We start from the raw sequence: 18,740 nt of genomic DNA, 5'->3' as shown, positions 1-18,740 counted from the left end.
TCTGAGTACCCTGCTATTGCCCTGCGTTTTTCTATCACCCTTGTTCTGGGCACAGTAAACCTAAATCTAACCTACTTCCTCCATCCCCAGTAAAGTAGCTCCCCTGTGTGTGGCTGCTCCCTCCACTTGGAAAATTCCCTTCATAGTGCTATCTCTCTCCCTGTTGACTGCCCTTCTCCATGTGGGCAGTTTCTCCTCTTTAGGGCTTCCCCTGCATGTGGGCTGTTCCCTCCATGAGGTCTACTCCCCTCAGTGTGAACTGCTACCTCTGTGGGCTACTCTCTTCCATGTGGATTGGTCTATCCATGCTGGTAGCTCCCTTCCGTGTGGGCTGCCCTCCTGCCTGAGTCTTAGAAATGCTTCCCGAGTGGTAACTCCCAGTTCCAGCTGCTGTCCAGGACAATCTCTAGGTTGGACGTGTGATGGTAGCTGGGCCTCTGCTCGGGGCATGGTTTGGATATCGGTAGAAGGCATGCAGTCACAGCCTGCTGGAGTGGGTGTGTCCAGAGGAGCACGCGGAGGAGCACGCGGTGCTTCCAGACTACTTTCCCAGGTTTCCCTGGGATGAACCCCTTTTTTGGGGATGTGTAGAAAGGCCCTGACCTGAGCTTTGCCCCTCGCAGAGGAAGTCATGTTGGCAGAGGAGGACAAGAATGCAGAAGAGAAGTCGCCTTTGGATGGTAAGTGATCTCAGTAACACTCCCCACATAGCGGGCGCTCAGAGACCTGTTTCTCTGGGACACTGTGCCATGTTAGGTCCTTCCATCTGTCATAGTGACACAGGAGCCATAGAATCTGAGCAGCCTGGGCTTATGGCTCATGTATACGTTATCTTTGTTGGAAGCTAAACTGGACAACATTGCTTCTAGAAGCTTCATACCTGCAGGGTTTAAGATTAGCTGTCTGCCTCTGGAGTTATGGTTATCCCCAACGCCACAGAAGACTTTGGACACCATCCAGGGCCCTTAGTAGAGTTGGGGGCCTCCACTGCTGTGGGCCCCTGCTGTGCCTGCACAGTTTTAGCCACAGGCAGGCTTAGGTTGGGACCAGACAGCATGGTATGCTGTCATCTCTGCAGGTCGCCCACTATGAGCAGATCTGTACCTACACCTCTGCATCCCTGGCCTGGCCCCCGAGGGATGTGTCTATGTCTTCTTGGTGGTCAGGCCTTCCTAGTGCCCTTGCCTCAGATGAAAGAGAAAGAAGGGTGACCCTTAAAATTCCATGTCCTTTTTGTGTGAGGAGTAAGAAGGGCCCAAGGATCAGGGAATTACTTTGCCTCAGTGTCAGTGCAGGAACTGAGATAAAGGGGCCATTCTCAGGCACGATAGTGCCACACAACTGAAAGACGCCCTGAGACGGGTTACCTGATGCTCAACTCACACTGGTCTCCACTACCCATTGTTTAAAGCAGTGTTGAAGAGAGCTGCCACCAAGAAGAGCCGAAATGACCTGATCCACGCGGAGGAGGGGGAGGACCGGTTTGTAGACCTCTGTGCTGTTGGTGAGTCTCTGGAGCACCTCCTGAGGCTGTACAGGTCCTGACTGGATGCATATGTAGCGCAGACATATCTCCTTCTGTGATACTGTTGGGTCTTCCCTTTCCACTGCCTGATCACTCCCTGCTGTACCCTTCTCTGAGTGCTGCTATTTTTGTGGTCAGAAAACCAGATTGAAAGGGACAGAAGGTTCCGCTTGTCTTCCATTGATCCTTCTTTCCTTGGCTTGGGCCTGTAACACCCTGGCTCTAGGCTATCCTTCTCACGTCGTGAAGCAAGAATGGTTGATTTTTCCTTCATAGCAGGAACTTTAGGTCCCTTAGTGCCCCAAACAACTGGCATTTCCCTTCTGAAAGCGTTGGTATGCTTCATTCTGTCAGGACGATGCATCTCTGGGTCTCCTGCACAGCTCCTAGCCATGCCAATGCCACACAGCAACCCCACCTGGCCTGCCTCGTCCTTCCGAGTGTCCCAGAGTACAGTTACAGTTGGAATCTGGTCCCTGCTCGTCACTGGGTGCCCCTCTCCCGCTTCTGGCTGTCCCCTCAGCCAGGCTACTTACTTATTTCCATTTTTTCTCATAATGAGAATTGTTGCCCTAGATTACTGTGTTTGTGTTTTCTTACCAGAGCCGTTGTCTCCACAGATAGATTTCCCAGGGTAGGTTCCCGAGGGCCTCTACCCTCGGTGTCAGCACTTTCATTAGTAGTTCAAAAAGATGTTTGCCCTTTACCTCGGTGCCTGTTCCTTGAAAAACTTTTTCCAGGTTTTTTGTTTGTTTTGTTTGAGATGGATCTCTCTACGTAATCCAGGCTGGCCTCGAACTCATAGAGATCCACTTGCCTCTGCCTGTCAAGTGCTGGGATTAAGGGCATGCGCCATTGTGCACCTCTATCCTCTTCCCCCACCTCCCAGTTGGGAGGCGATGGTTGAGCACAAAGCAGTCTTTGACTGGGACTGTAGCTGTTGTTTTATTGATCATTCTGACCCTCTTGTTTCCTGGAGTGAGCAGCCACTCACTTGCTCTTCTGTTGAGTTGTTTGTGTTCATTGTACAGTAATGACAGGCCAATGGATATTACAGATCTAAATTTAATTTAAAAAAATATTGTTATAGTTAGATAACTTTCTTTGATCTTTTACCTACATTCTGATTTTGTAAAATAAATTAAAATTTTTGAAAACCCTTTTCTTTTCTTTCTTTCTTTTTTCTTTTTAACTGTGGTGTAACATGCTTTTAAAGACTTAGAATTGTATGGCTTCTGGTTGGCTGGTTGACCACACTCTCCTGGATGGCCCCAAACCCTGCATATACTTGGTGCATTATTTATTTATTTTTTTTGGTTTTTCGAGACAGGGTTTCTCTGTGACTTTGGAGCCTATCCTGGAACTAGCTCTGTAGACCAGGCTGGTCTCGAACTCCCAGAGATCCGCCTGCCTCTGCCTCCCGAGTGCTGGGATTAAAGGCGTGCGCCATCATCGCCCGGCCCTGGTGCATTATTTTTTTTTTTGTTTTTTTTTTAAATTTATTTATTATATTATGTGTATAGCATTCCTTCCACGTGTGCCTGCAAGCCAGAAGGGGGCACCAGGTCTCATTATAGATGGTTGTAAGCCACCATGTTACAACCCATGTGGTTGCTGGGAATTGAACTCAGGACCTCTGGAAAAGCAGTCAGTGCTCTTAACCTCTGAGCCATCTCTCCAGCCCCCCTGGTGCATTATTTTTAAATAAGTAAAGAAGGACATGGAGTTTGGAGGAGGTGGGGAGTGGGGGTGAGGCATGAAGTTTGGAGGAGGTGGGGAGTGGGGGTGAGACATGGAGTTTGGAGAAGGTGGGGAGTGGGGTGGGTCTGGGAGGATCTGGGGAAGGAGCAGGAGGAGACTCAAGGTACATTATAAGGATTCCTCAAAGGAATTCTTAAAGATGTTACACTGAAGAGAACACTGTAGTTGTTTATAGGTGAGTTTTAACTGACGGCCTGTGTGGTCCCAGAAAAACGGGGGTGGAATGGACTTGGGCCAGTTTTGTAATTTGCACTTTATTTAGAAATCTATGGGGTTTTTCCTATAGAGTTGCAAGTAGCATTCTCTTAATTTAGTCCCTCTTGTGTTTAGTCATCTGTGTGTTTATTCCCTCAGTAAATATTCAGTAAACACCCATCCTGCTCCAGGAGTAGTTTGAGGCATTTGGGCTGTTGTGTTGGACAGATGATCAGGGTTCTTTGTCTCTGGGGTGTCTATTGCAGCGAAGCGTCAGATGGGACGGGTGGCGTCAGGTGTGTAGCACACTAGACGGAGCTGTGACAGAGGAGGGGAGGTGCGGGAAGGCTAGGACCTGAAGGGTCTCCATGTAATGTCACAGTTCATGGCCTCAGGGCAAAAGCATACCCTTGAGTATGGAGCTGAGAAAGAATGGAAAGAACCTTCTAGAAACAGGTATCCATACCCTGAGGCAGGAATGGAGCTAGCATTCATGAAAAATGTCAGAGGCTATAGGTAGGCTAGGTCCCGGCAAGGATTCCAGGTGCCCATCTTTGGTCTAAAGGTCTGTTGTCTGGCTTTTATGGAAACAGCTGTGTCTCCTTGGGATGCTGAAGGTAAAGAGATCCAGGGAAAGGCCCAAGCAGGGAAGCCAGTTAGTGAAGGCCACTGTCCTAATCAAAGAGGAGGAGGGGTCCTGTGCCTGGCTTTGGAGGTAGTAGAGGAGGAGATGAAAATGCTCGTCAGACGTGTTTGAAGACAGTCCAGTCAGGTGTGTCTGAGAGGAGGAGCGCCATCAAGGAAGCTCTGGGTTTTGCCTGAGGAACTGCAGGGCAGAGGAGCTCTGGTTAGGAGAGGGGCTGTGGGCTGGGTTGGGGCATGAAGGTCTTGGTTTGCTGGGAGCACAGGTGTCGTAGATGTCTGTTGGAGGCCAGGCTCTCACAGGTGTGTATATATGTGTTGTGTGTGCAAACTGTTCACGGCTCTGTGGCTGACACAGACCCTGTCAGCATGGCTCTGCTGCTTTTGGCTGAGTATCCTCAGGGTTCTCTTTTTTCTCATTAGGATCACACAGAATGACATATGGTCATTGTCATCATATCGCATATTAGCATGTATGTACTGATGAATGTTAGACAGCCTGCTCTTCGGACTTCTTTAATCATATTTTTAATTTTATTGTTTTCCTCATTTGTAATTTATTGTTTTGTCATTATTAAATCTTATATTGTTTTGGTCTATTACTTTCTAATTTATTTAAAAATGCTTACTTTGGTTTATGTGTGTGTGCCTGTGTGAGTTAACCTGTGCCGCATGGGTGCGGGAGCAGAGGCCAGAGGGCATGGGATCTCCTGGAACTAGAGTCACAGGTGGAGCGAGCTGTCGGATGTGGGTGTTGGGAACTGAACCCGTGACCTCCGCAAGAGCTCTGAGCACTCTCAACCCCTGAGCGTTCTCTCAGTTCTATTTTTTAAATTTCTTTTTCTTAAAAAAAAAAAGTACTTATTTTATGTGCACGAATGTTTTGCCTGCATAGTGTGTGCCTACGGGTAATTGTGAGTCACCACGTGGGTGCTGGGGGACAGACCTAGGTCCTCTGCAGGAGCAGCAAGCGATCTTAAGTGCTGAGCCGTCTCTCCAGCCCCTTTCTAATTTCTTAAACACAGATCATTTGTTTTATTTGTTTTTCTTCGTAAATAGTGAAGGCGTTTGGGTTGTGTGCCTTCCTCTCTGCCATGAGAGCTCCTTTTTTGTTGGCCTCCACATCATATTCTTTACTTCCCCTTTGAGCCAGGGGTTATCTAGGAGTTTGCTTCTTAGCTGACAAGGAGGCACAATATTTGGATGCTCTTTAATTCGATCAAATTATATTAGATAATGGTTGGGAAATGTGGCCTATAAATCTCCTGAATTTTATAAATTTTCAAATTTTATAAATTTGTAACTAATCTTAATGTTTCATTAGCAGAAACAGAAAGTATATGTCCTGTAGCTGAGAGTTATCAGGCTTGCTAAATGAAGTTCTTTGGTTTCTGCTTTGCAGAACTGTCACTTCGGAGGGGTGCTGTTGGGGTTCCTGCTGCATGGTTCTGAAATGGCATTGTCTTGTATTCTAGCCTTGTTTGTGAGGCTGCAATCTCCGTGCCTCCCTCGGTTCTTTCTGTGTCACCACACAGGGTCTCTTCTTATGCCACCGGACACTTAGCTTTATTATTGTTATTGTTATTATTATTATTATCATTATTGACAAGGTCTCACTCAGTAGCTCATGCTGGCCTGGAACTCACTATGTAACCAAGTACCTACCGAGTGCTGTGACATCCAGAACCAGACATTGGCTGTTGAGGCCTTGGAGGTCATTGCGGACTGATGGACTTTTCTGCACCTTCCTCTAGGTCCTGACCATCGTGAAAGCTTTTGCCTATGGAGAAGTTCCTCCAGAGGCTCAGGGGCTTGGCTCCATTTCCCCAGACTGATAATATTTTCAGTGTGCCCCTGAAAGCCTGGGCATGTAGACACTGTGTGTGGAAAAACATATATTCTACATCCATTCACACCCCACCAGGCCCAGATGTTCAGAGGTCCCTTAGCTGGGGTGCAGTGTGTGCTCTCAGAGGAACACATAGGAACAGCTGCTCTCAAGGCCCTCTGTGCAGAAACTAGGGCAGTAGTACAGACTTGAAGAAAGATGCACTGGCATCTAGACACAGCTGTGCCCTTCCCTGTTCCCAGCCGTCCAGAACTTCAGGTACCCAGAGACCAGCCCCGCTTTTATGTCAGCATTTATTGAAGCCATCCGTGTGAACAGGGCTCATTGGCAAGCACAGTGACTGTTGGGGATGAGGCTTTGTCCTTGTTGGGAATGTTGAGGACCATATTTTAGATGGAGCATCAGAAAAGGACGCTATAGAGGTAACATTGAAGTCAAGACTCAAACTCAGGAGCCAGTGGGTAAAGGAACAGATGAAGGCCAAGGTGGAGCAGGAACAGTGAATGTTGGAGGTGGGAGGAGGTGGCCATTTTGTTGTATTTGAGTCAGATTGCAGCAGGGTCAGCAAACTTTCTAGACCATGGGTATTTAGGGCTCTGGCTACGCTAATAGCTACCACTACACACAAACACATTTAGCTGTGTTCTGGAGGAATTGCTTAAGAAACAGGTGGGCAGTGGTTGCAGATCCAGGTTTACAGGGAAAAGGGGAAGGCCAGAGACTACAGAGCTCCAAAGGTGAGATTCATGGTGGGTGTATATCTTTGGGGAAAATCTTGGAGTACCACAGAGGGTAACCGTGTCAGAGATATCCTTTTGGAAGTTGACTAGGGTCTTGAGGACCAGAGACAGTGATTGTTGACCATCTGGTCTGATACCTAGTAGCCCTGGACTCCCTAACCTGAGAAATGAGAAAGGACTAGAATTCATTCAGGGGCATGGAGATAAGCAGCTTAGTTGCCTGTGGTCAGGAAGATGTCTTCCGAGTGCTCAGGAGTAGGCATATACCTGAGGGGGATGTGGGTAGGTGGGTGGTTGCTTGTCCTGGGTGCCCACTGTGCCCTGAGCCCTCATCAAGACTTGTCCTGCAGGGTCTCCCTTTGCTCGTGCCAGCCTCAAGAGTGGGAAGACGGAGAGCTCATCGTACTTCCGGAGGAAGGAGAAGATGTTCCGGTTCTTCATCCGGCGTATGGTGAAAGCACAGAGCTTCTACTGGGTGGTCCTGTGTGTGGTGGCCCTGAACACCCTGTGCGTGGCCATGGTGCACTATAATCAGCCTCAGCGGCTCACCACTGCCCTGTGTACGTACTCTAGACCCTTCTCGGAGGCCCTTCTCAACCGCTCTGCTCTGTAGCCCGGAGACCCTGGTGCGCTGGATGCCACCCCCACCTCTACTGCACAGTCACAGGCCTGGCCTGTGTTCAGGGCCTGAAGATCCCCCAGCCTTAATTGATCTGGCCAGATACCCATCATGACTGTATTATGACATGAAATGGGGGATCCTTAAGGGATGACCAGGGGCAAGTCAGACTAGTAGACCCAGTCATCTAGTGACCAAGTTCTTTGTCTCTTTGCCCTAAGGCTACGACTGCCACCCTGGATGCCCAGGGAGGCAGAGTTGGGTTTCTGCATTTTCCCAGGGCTCTCCTAATCTCTCTGTCTCTACCGTGGGCTGAACTGGGGAGTTTCCATTTTCCCACAGGGCCAATTTGTCTCATATAATGAGCCTCTCACTAGTCGCTAGGCTCTGAGTCATGTTCAGCTGGCCCCAGCCACAGTTCAGAGAAGGTAGACAGGGGACTATGGAGGGTTGAGACTTCCTATGCTTGTCTAACATCAGAGTGGATCCTCAGAGAATGACCCCTCAGCCTCCCTCAAGTGTCAGAGAATCTACCAGTTGTTTGCAGTCAGTGTGTTGTTCCCATTTCCTCGGGGCTCAGCTGCGCTTGCTCTTGTTGTCCGCAGTGGATATGGAGGAATAGGACCAGTTTACCTTCACTTTCTCCTGAGGGGCTCTGTGTGCCAAAAGTTGCCTGAGTCCTCCTGGGGGAGCCCGATCTGACCTAGTGAGGCTCCATCCTGGCCTCTGCTGGCTGAGAGCTCGTCCTTATGGTGGCCTTTGGTTATCACACTCCTATCCTGAGGACCACTCAGCCTGCTCACTCCCTGAAGGGCTCCCGTCTGGTGTAGGCACTGGCAGCCCCATAGTCAGTCACGTGCCTGCCTGTGCATATTGTTTTGGGAGGAGGATTCTAGGCTATAGCTTCCTAAACTGTGTGTTGAGATGTATTATTGCCTCATAAGGTGAAGGCATAGCGGCAGTAGAGACTAAAGGGATAGAGGTGGCATCAGCTGTCAGCCTGACTTATGCTCTGAGGGCAGGGTGAAGATCAGGGTTAGTGTGTACTATACAGCAACAGGGCCTGGCCTCCAGCGCCTGTGTCCTAGGGCTTGTGGTTTGATATCCCAGGACTTTTCTTAAGACTGAGCTCATTGTTTCTGTTGGTTCTCTAGGCTCACGTCTTTCCCACCGTTGGGGTTAGGTGGGAACCGAAGACTCTGATGCCTGCTCGCTCAGTTGTCCAGTCTTGTACACGAGGAAGCTGGTAGAATCTTGTCAGCCTTTCAGTTCTCCTGGGTGTTTGCTGTCTGAGAAGGTTGTCTGTACATGCTGAGGAGCATTGTCTGCTCGCGTGTCTGATGTGTGGGAGGCACAAGGCTGGAGCTGCCCCAGTGTTGGGTTAGGCTGGAGTAGGCCACCAGGCAATGTGCCCCTTGGTCCTTTGGTGCTTTCTCTTAGTGGTTTCCTGTAATCCTTGACTCTCTTGGCCTCGTTGAGGGAAAATTGCTAAAGGATGCTGGGCCTTTACAGGATCTGAGTGTTTCTGCCCTGTGTCTGAGGCGTTATTTGATAACTCAGCTGACACGGTAAGGTAGGGAGCCTTGCCTTGAACAGACCAGTGGGAGCGCTGCCACACTACTGATGGGCTCTGTCCGCCAGGGTACCCATGCCCCTGATGATCCCAAAGCACTACCAGGACCTTGGAAGCCAAAACTTGGATTATGAAGGGGGAAATTGTGGAGTCTTGTCATCCTGTGAGCCCTATGAAGTCTTACCCATCATTCCCCTCTGTTCCATGGCATAATGGCCTCTTACTAGAAAGAACAAGCAATACCCCAAAACAAAACAATTAAAAAAAAACCATCTGATTGTGCAGAGGGCAGTTTGTGGGAGTTAATTCGCCCCTTTTACCATGTGGGTGCTGGGGAGTCCACTCAGGCTGTCAGGTGATGACAGGTGCCTTCCCCACTGAGCATCTCACTGACCTTAGAAAGACACACTGAATTACCCCTCCCTGCTTCCCTTTAGCTTGCAAGCCCTACAGAAAACTATGAGTATTGTCTCCCATGGCAGCCCCTGGTGGCTGTGGTGCCAATTGAATGAGTAATACAGGAATGAATGAAGGAGCCCTTCACTGCTTCAGAGGAAGGCTGTGTCTAATGCTGTGGCCGCTGTGACAGGATACAGGGCATTTTTTTTTTTATCTCTTTCTGTGAAATTTTAACTCCTTGCAAATCTTGTCCAGATCCTCTTAGTTTATTTTTCTTAAGAGCAAGCTCAGTGCGTGGGCAGCCTCACCTTAGCACACAGGTGGAGGTATGCCAGTTCCCTGGGGAGCTCCATGGCGCAGGAGTTGCTCTTTTTGGTATCAAGGTACTCTGGGTCTCAGATAGGAGCGTTGGGTCCCCTTGTTCTGCTGTGTGTCTCCTCTGTCTACCGAGTTGTTCCAGGCTGGTAGGTGTCACTATAGCTTTCCCCTATATCTCACTACTTGCTGACTAGAACAGTCAGGCTGAGTGTTGGTCACCTGGGCAGTGTCAAGCCTGACTGGGAGGGTCCTGTCTCCAGTAGGCTCCTCCTGCTTATTAGGATCCCATGTTAGAAATGGGTACCTGACAGTTTTCCCAGTGGCTCTGAGGGCAAGCTTGCTGGGTTGAGTTGCTCTTGGGGTATGAAATGGACGCCTCCCCTCTCTGTGTGACACTGAGGCTAGCATTGCAGCTGCTGCAAACTCGCCCCCATGGAGCATTTGGATGGGCACAGAATGACCTTTGGAGAGTGGTGGGTGCAGGCACATCTCAGGGTACACTGGCATGGAGAACGAGTATCATCTGTCTTATCAGGAGCTATGTCTCCTTATGGTCCCACGTCCTTGACAGAGGCCCTGGGATGGTTAGGTTGATGGCTTTCTGTGACAGGACTCTTGGAAACTCGTCTTTGGTTCTTTGTTATGATTCTGTGCTCTGTGCGGCTCTGCTCTGGGTTCTGAGCGACTGCCCTGGTCAGAGGTCGCAAACACTGGTGGTATCTTTGGAAGCCCATACTAGATGGGTGGTGGAGAGTTATCCATTTAGTAGTAGTTGAGACAGACACATGAGTAAAGTTATCAAACCTGGTTTCTTGGGGTCCTAAGAAAGGGTGCCAGGAAGTTTTCGTGGGAGTCTTTTAGGAGGAGGCTGGGATCCCTAGTGGAGACTGGAACATGGACCAGCACAGAAGGCCACTGGGCTGCCCATCCTCCTCTGAAGTGTCCTGAGGCAGCACAGAAGGGCCGCTGGGCTGTCCATCCTCCTCTGAAGTGTCCTGAGGCAGCACAGAAGGGCCGCTGGGCTGCCCATCCTCCTCTGAAGTGTCCTGAGGCAATGCAGAAGGGCCACTGGGCTGCCCATCCTCCTCTGAAGTGTCCTGAGGCAGCTCACTCCTGAATTGATCCTGTAGTTGTTTCTTACAGACTCTGAGCGTTTGTTACCGTATAGACTGGGACTGGTGCATCTCCTGTTCAATTCTTTATCCCTCTCCTAAGCTGTGGCCAGAGGGTGAGGGGAGGGGGTTACAGACCAAGCCCAGAAGGCTCAGAGGTGTGGTGATGTCAGGCTTGGGCTAGAGGCCAGGTGAGAGGAGCCTGAGCTAAACCTTCTCTTGTCTGACTTCTCCTAGACTTTGCAGAGTTTGTTTTCCTGGGTCTCTTCCTCACAGAGATGTCCCTGAAGATGTATGGCCTAGGGCCCCGGAGCTACTTTAGGTCTTCCTTCAACTGCTTTGACTTTGGGGTGAGTAAGACGCCTCACTAAGTCCCTTCTGTTGGGTGAGTCTGAACTGTGCACAGCCCCTCCCCTATGCATACTCAGAGTGGGCTGAGCTCTGTGACCCTGTGTGAGCCAGAAAGGCTGCAAGAGACCAGGAGGTAACAGGAGTTGTAGAGAGAGGCCCCTCCCAGCTCTACCTAGTGGCCAGAATGTCAACAGCTGCTTTCCTGAAGGATATGCCCTTTCCTCCCAGATCCTATGTATAGATTGACAGTTACAGCAAGGCTCTGTAGATCCTTCTGTACCTGGGACCTTGTCACTTAGTAATTCAGTTTTCCCAGTAGAGCTTTGGGGACTGCGTTCTGGCATCCCGCCCTCCTGCAGTCTGGCCTGGATAGCTGTACCCGTGGTTGTGAGAACAGTCGCCCTGCTAGACTTGCCTTTTCCGAGAGTATGTGGTAGGCCTGGACTGGTCTCCTCCTAACCTCTGTGGGTCAGAGAGGCCTCAGTGAGAGCTGTTGCCATGGCTCATCCCGGGAGTAGACACCAGTCTTCAAGGTGGGGCCGCACAATAGACCGTGCAGGATGTGCATAGCCAGAAGCCCCGGGATTGGTCCTGTTGGCCCCTGCCGAGGTGATGAGTGGAAGGGCCACAGCCGTGGGGAATGACTTGGAATGCTGGAAGCAGACAGTGAGGGAGACTTGGCCAGAGGGAAGCATGGCTGTCCTTGGGGCTCAGGTTCTGCCCCTGGAGCTCTTTCTCTGTCTTCAAGAAGAGCTTCTTTGTAGCAGGACAGTTTCCTTGGGCTGTCCCTGTCAGTAGAGTTTTGGGAATCAAATGACCTATTTTTAAAAAAGATTTAATTATGTGTGTGTAGGTGCCTACGGAGGCTAGAGGTGTCGAATGTCCCCATAGCTGGAGTTACAAGTGGTCATGAGCCACCCAGTGTGGGCATTGGGAAGCAAGCTCAGCTTCCTTGTGAAATCAGTATATGTGCTTTACTGCTGGGCAGTCTCGCGCCCCAGAGACTTCGTTTTGTTTCGTATTGCTTGGTCGTTTTCAGCCATCCTGGTGTGCCTGGTATACACTTCTTTTAAAGGCATATTGGACATTGAAGGTTATTTTTATGGCTATATTATAAACCTTCTTGGAGTTTATTCTATTAGATAAAAACCAACTCCTTTGTTCATGTTTCCTTGAGGTGCATTAAGGTTAGCATCCTTTAGCTTCCTGGAGCACCCACCGTCTCAGGAACAAGCAGGGATCACACCTCAGTCTCTTACCCCCTCAGTACAGAGTGGGTAGTGCACCCCAATGTCTTCCTCAGCACAGAGTTGGTAGTACACCCCAATGTCTTCCTCAGTACAGAGTTGGTATTGCACCCCAGTGTCCTCAAGACTAGGTAGAAAGTCCACTCTAAGGTCTTGACTCCTTTCCAGCTGGCCTGGGAGGCACACACTAACCAGGACCGAGTTGGGAGTCACACTTTGGTTTCCCTGTCAGAACTGCCTTAAGCCATTTTCAGATCCGAGTGGAAGTCACGCTGTTATTTATTCTTGGATTCATCTTTAGACCATGCCCTTTCTCAGCGCTGGCACCATTTGGTATCTGGAAGGCCGGGCACTTTCTGAATCAGTAGGGCCTGGCTCCCTTCTGGTGATTGTTTTTGCCTTTTACATTTGACGTAAGCAGAGTCCAGGCAGTCCTGTAGCGCTTGGCTTGGACATCTCTGGAGCAGAGTTCACCTCACAGTTTACTGAGCTCACTTTCTGCTCCTCCCACATTTGCAGGCAATGGTGTGGCCGGACGTCTTGCCAGGGGCCCACGGCACACAGCGCCTCTGGTTGTCTTGTGCTCTTGTAGGTCCTGGTGGCAGTGTTCCCAGTGTCCAGGGCACTTTATGTTTTCACTGACAGGCTGCTCAGTGCTTGCTCTTTGCCTCTGAAACTGCTAATAATGTTTGGTTTTAGTACACAGTGCTCTACTTTGTCCCTAAAACCCGTGCTGACTTTTCCTGTCTGGAAACATTATCTCGATAGTGAGTGATTTAAAGCAGTGAGCACACAGTGCCTCACCGTGTCTGAGAGTGACAAATTCTAGAGTGTCCCACCTGACTGCCTCTGGCTCTGGCTCTAGTGAGGTCCTAAGTTATCCCAGGTTCATCCGGGTATAAAGAATTCACTGCAGACCTGCCTATCGACTAGGCTCACTGCTCAGCCTGCCGCCAGCTCTGTTCCTGGTCCCCCGAGTGCTTCCACACTACTGGAGAGCCATTGTTACGTGTATCAGGTGATAGGGAAGAGCCCGGAGCAGTAAAATAGACACCACAGTATCTGTGTCTTGTGCTGTGTCCCCTGTGCTCCCAAGTCCCTGTTAGACACATGCTCGTGGACAGGAGGCAGGGCAGGTGTTTACTGTGCAATGCTGCCACACCACGCACATGCTAGGCCATGTGCATGCGTGTGTCAGTTTCATCCATGTCTGTACATGTGCCCAGGTACAGATGTGCCCTGTGTTGATGCTTTCTATTTCAGGTGATTGTGGGGAGTATCTTTGAAGTAGTCTGGGCTGCCATCAAGCCAGGAACCTCCTTTGGAATCAGTGTGCTGCGGGCTCTCCGATTGCTGAGGATTTTCAAAGTCACGAAGTATGTCATCTGCGTGTTCCTGGTTGGGGGACACGGATGGAGGTCACGTGTGAGGCTGGATTACACGGGGATGGGTGGCATCTGGAAGCTTATGCTGGGCTTTTCTGGCATAAATACAGCATTGGTGGTAAACAGCACATGCAGGGACTATTGTGACAAGAGCCTTTAGGCCTGTAGATGCTCCCAAGGGGGTCAGTGACCTTTGTCAGGAGGTAGGGCAGCTCTTTCCAGGCCCTTCGTGAGTTTTCTAATACTCCTGAATCTACTCATGTTCAGATTCAGAATCAGAGAGTCTGTGGAGGATGCCTGGGCCCCTGACATGGGGTCAGGGGGAGGGAGCCCCTAAGAGGGTGCACACAGGGAGCCTGGCATCTGTTCTGGTGTCCTTCCTTACCTGTGTCAGGATGGCAGAATAGCACGTGCAAAGATGCAGAGGCTGCTGGGGACGTCCGAAGTCTCCTGGGAGAAGCACTCTAGAGGCCAGGATGGCAATTGGAGTTATCATTCAACAGCAAAATCATTGTAGATATAGGCGGGCCCTGTATGCCATGAAGACTTTCTGTGAATGAGGAAGTCACCTTTTTTCTTCCAGGAGTGTGGTGAAGGGGCTTTAAGAAGCACCAGGTCAGCTATAACTTGGCTGACCAATTGGACATTGGGTGGTGAAGGACCTGGAGCAGCAGGTCTCAACCTGTGACTCTTTCACAAGGGTCACCTAAGACCACTGGAAAACTCAGATATTTACATTATGATTGCTAACAGTAGCAACATCACAGTTAGGAAGTAGCAATGAAAATAATTGTATGGCTGGGGGTCAGCACAGCATGAGAAACTGTGTTAAAGGGTTGCAGCATCAGGAAGGTTGAGAATCACTAAGCTAGAGTGTTGGAGAGCAGGAAGTCTAGGTTTGGGCCTGGCCATCTGATAGGCGGTGATATCTTCTGTTGAGAATTGGTGCAGTTTGGGAAAGCCGGGGAGCCCAGCACTGCAGACATGTGTCTGCTGTTGCTATCCCACGGCTGGACTGAGGGTCCAGGATCGTGGGTTTTGATTCCTGGAGAGGTGCATGCTTCATGTGTAGACTGGGGCTCAGCTTGAATACTGAGAGCCTGGATGAGTGAGAAGCAGCTCTGGGGTGGTCCAGCAGGCCTTCCACCATCCTTTCTGCCTGACAGGTATTGGAACTCCCTGAGGAACCTGGTGGTATCCCTCCTCAACTCCATGAAGTCCATCATCAGCCTCCTCTTCTTGCTTTTCCTCTTCATTGTGGTCTTCGCTCTGTTGGGGATGCAGCTGTTTGGGGGACAGTAAGTAGCCTGGAGTAGGAGGGCGGGCCAGGGCCCCTGGGGAGACAGAGCTCACAGCAGATGGTGCCACCCCAGGCCATATACACCGGCCTTCTTCCTGAGGGTCCTCCTCCTTCCTGAAGGTCCTCCCGCAGGGCTGAGAATACTGAGCGCTTCAGAGCTGAGCCTGTTGATGTCAAGGGACTGGTCCCCTGGCTCCCGACGGGATTGTTCTTCTCAAGTTCATTTCTCTTTTCCCCCAGGTTCAACTTTCAGGATGAGACCCCGACCACCAATTTCGATACCTTCCCAGCTGCCATCCTCACTGTCTTTCAGGTGAGGCTTCTTGCGCTCTCCATGGTTCTCGTCTCCCCCAGGAGCTAGGACAGAGTGAGTGAAATTAGAGGCCCATGTTTAAACGTAACTGCACAACAAAAGATGAGCCTTGGCAGGTCCTGGGTCTGGGTGTCAAGGGCAGGTGCGTTGCCAATCTGAGGAGCAAACGGAGCTCCTTTGGGTGTCTGAGCAGCCACTTCGTCACTTTCTCAGCTCTGAGGCCTGAAACCACTTGGTTTCTACCCTCAGAGCAAAACCAAAGCTCTCCTGAACTTCTGTAGGGTCTCAGGCCCAGAGGCCCCCTATTCATTTTCATTCTGGGATATGTGCCTACCAATGCCCCCTGGAAGCCTGTGGCTGTGGGCCCATTGTCTGTTTGATGAGGTCCTTATTGGCTTCAGGGGTCACCTCCTCTCTTGGACAGCTTGGTTTTGGGTTCTCTTGGTTGTTACTTTCTCCTTTGATAGTTAGCCTTCTAATGTTGCTCACTGATCATGTGGTATCCTGTGTATGCACCCCATGATTCCTGCTTGGATACCTTGTCTGAGACAGACCAGGACAGAATGAGCTGCCTCCCTGTCGTGAGAACTGTTGGGAGGGAAACTGTCAGGCTCAGATCTTGGTGTCTGAAGAGCCTGAGCTAACCCAGAGTTGAGCCCACATGTGTGGAAGAGCCGTTGCTTCCTGTCAGAGGGAGGGTGTGTTTCCAGCAGCTGATCTAAACCCAGTCAGTGACGGGCTAAGAGAGCATTTGGGCCCTGCCCCACCTTTGGATTCCAAGTGCTCCTGTCCTTTCTCCACGGACTCCCTTTCTCACTCTGGTTTGCTAACAAGTCTGTGGCTTCCAGAGTGTGAGCCTCTAGTGTGGGATTGGGCCTGTCAGCCCCTAGAGACAGAGGAATGTTTCTTCATCCCGGGTCCTTGCAGAGTGCATTTTGTCTGCTTGGGAATAGATGCTCAAGGTGGGAGGGAGACTTCTTCGTGTGGTTCGTGGGTCTAGGGTGCCCAGGTACCAAGGAGGGGAAGCTGGGAATTGATGTTCACGGTGGGAAGGAGAGCTTCTTCATATGGTTCATGGATCTAGGGTACCCGAATACCAAGAAAGGGAAGCTGGGAGAACCACACCCCAAGGCCTGCAGTGAGCATGTCGGGAGAGCAGTCCTTGACCAAGGCCCAAGGATTTATAGAGGCCAGGTTAGAGAGCCCTGTAAGCAAGGTTTGACAGGTGCTACCCAGTGGCAACTCTGGTGTGACTCCAGACCATGGTGGGTGACAGGCTAATTGTGACTGTGCTCTTTGCGTTTGCTGTTAACGAGGAACTAAACCTAGCAGGGGCACAGGAGAACTGCTTCTTTCTGCATACCGGGTTCGGACTAGACCTCTGCTCTAGTTTGCTTTCTGCTGCTGTGATCAATACCATCACCAAAAGCAACTGGAGAGGGAAGGGCTTATTTGACTTACACTTGCCTGTCACTGTTCATCACTGAGTGAGGGAAGTCAGGGTAAGGGCAACGATAGGAGCCAAGGAGAAAAACTGCTTCCTGGTTCGTTTTTAGTCTCGTGGTCAGCTACCTTTCTTACAACTCCCAGCACCTTGCTCAGAGGTGACGCCACCCACAGTGGGATGGGACCTCCCACACCCACCAATCAGCAATAGAGAAAATGCTACACAGAACAATCTGATGCAGGCTTTTCCTTAACAGAGCGTCAAGCTGGCAACAACTAACCATCATGATTGCACACACCCTCTGCTCCGCACACAGCAGTGGCACAGCGGAGAGCATCTGAGTGCCGTTGCATCAGTGGGGTGCACATGCGGCCAGACACGGATTACTGGAGGAGGCCAGCAATGCTGACAGGCTAGCCTGTCCTCAGCAGGATGTCTTAGATGGGAGTCTTAAAACCCAGGAAGGGAAAGCCGGTCTCTGGACTAAGATGAAAGTGTGGGTGGGAGGGTGCAAAGGAGGAAGGAGAAACCTTCCAATTTGCTCATGGCGGCGGGGGGTGGGGGTGGGGGCTGCAAATTAAATACTGTGAAGCGCTGATACCCTGGAAGGGAAGTGCGACTACTTTCAAAGAAAAGGGAATAAGAGAGCAAGTGCATCTGACTCTGGGCCAAGTCAAGGGACAAAGGAAGAACTCCCAAAAATCCCCCAACTGAAGAAAAGCGTCTAAGTCAAAGAATAAGAACTAAGCAGAAATCCTAGACATTAAAGGTGTAGCAATTCAAGTAAACAATGCAAGCAGACTGCACTCTGGACACTAAGTGGTGGGCAGCTGAGTTAGACTGAGATGCCCAGCTGGTGTATCGTGGGGATGGGATTCATGCAGTGTTATGTGCTGGGCTTGGAGATCAGAGGGGCTGGGGGTGCAGCTGAGTGTAGAGATTTTGCCTAGCATGCTCTGACCCCCAGTTCAATTCCAAAAACTAGGGCTGGAGAGATGGCTCAGTGGTTAAGAGCATTGCCTGCTCTTCCAAAGGTCCTGAGTTCAATTCCCAGCAGCCACATGGTGGCTCACAGCCATCTGTAATGAGGTCTGATGCCCTCTTCTGGCCTGCAGACATACACACAGACAGAATATTGTATGCATAATAAATAAATAAATATTAAAAAAATTATTAAAAAAAACAATTCCAAAAACTACAAAAGAAAATGAATGGAAAGAGAGAGGAGCGGCTAGTTCTAGGCAGACTAGAAGAACATATGTTCATAGAGGCTGAGCAGGGTGAAGAGTATAGACTGGGACATTGTGCAGTGTAGAAGACTGCATCCTGAGGGCTGCCCTGGAATAGCATTCATACAGAAAGACAGCTCTTTCTGTGCATTGGTGGTATAGTGGCGAGCATAGCTGCCTTCCAAAAAGACAGCTCTTTGGATGGTGTTTCATGAGTGACAGATACTAGAAGGTCATGGAAAGTAACTGTGGGATATTGGGGTGCAGTCTCAGAGCCCAGAGTCCTGGGTCTTAGAGCTGTGACTCAGCATGAGGGAGGACCAGCACGCCCTGGAGGACTGTGCCCTGTGGTAACTGAAAGCACCTCAGGTGCCCACGAAGGAGAAAATACACTGGCCTGAGAGAAAATAGGAGGCCGGAGCCAAAGCCAGCAAGTTAGGACAGCTTTAGAAAGGAATTCTCCTAAATATTTAAAAGGAACTGCAATTCTGTGTAGCCTATAGAGAATATATAAGTTTCTCAGTTATTTTATGAGGCTAAAATGTCATTGATAAGAAATACTAAGTGAGGATATGAGAAAAGAAAAATGTATGTCATGATCACAAACAGAGGCTAAATCATGCAGAAGAAGACTGAGGTGTCAAATCTAGTCACACATAAACCTGTCTACGTAAACTAGGTCAGACTGCTCGTGTATAATTTCAGCATCAGGAGGGTGAGTCATGAGGATTATGA

General features: G+C 50.0%; 1 protein-coding gene across 13 annotated transcripts in view; it reads left to right on the top strand.

Moving 5' to 3' along the window:
- Nucleotides 1-18,740, top strand: part of Cacna1b (calcium voltage-gated channel subunit alpha1 B) — a 157,159-nt gene that overhangs the window by 48,065 nt on the left and 90,354 nt on the right. For 9 of the 13 annotated variants that reach the window (XM_041674754.1, XM_041674752.1, XM_041674750.1 and 6 more), the window contains exons 9-15: nt 624-680; nt 1,412-1,504; nt 7,063-7,272; nt 10,971-11,083; nt 13,595-13,707; nt 14,883-15,014; nt 15,257-15,329. In XM_041674754.1, the coding sequence (XP_041530688.1) occupies nt 624-680; nt 1,412-1,504; nt 7,063-7,272; nt 10,971-11,083; nt 13,595-13,707; nt 14,883-15,014; nt 15,257-15,329 (791 nt within the window). The remainder of the gene's footprint in view (nt 1-623; nt 681-1,411; nt 1,505-7,062; nt 7,273-10,970; nt 11,084-13,594; nt 13,708-14,882; nt 15,015-15,256; nt 15,330-18,740) is intronic. The other 4 variants (XM_041674757.1, XM_041674756.1, XM_041674753.1 and 1 more) reach the window with 1 other exon arrangement.

Source organism: Microtus oregoni, unplaced genomic scaffold (genome assembly GCF_018167655.1).
Source record: "Microtus oregoni isolate MIOR12 unplaced genomic scaffold, Mior012 000025F_ref0000491, whole genome shotgun sequence".
Lineage (NCBI taxonomy): Eukaryota > Metazoa > Chordata > Mammalia > Rodentia > Cricetidae > Microtus > Microtus oregoni.
This window is presented reverse-complemented; position numbering and strand designations above follow the sequence as displayed.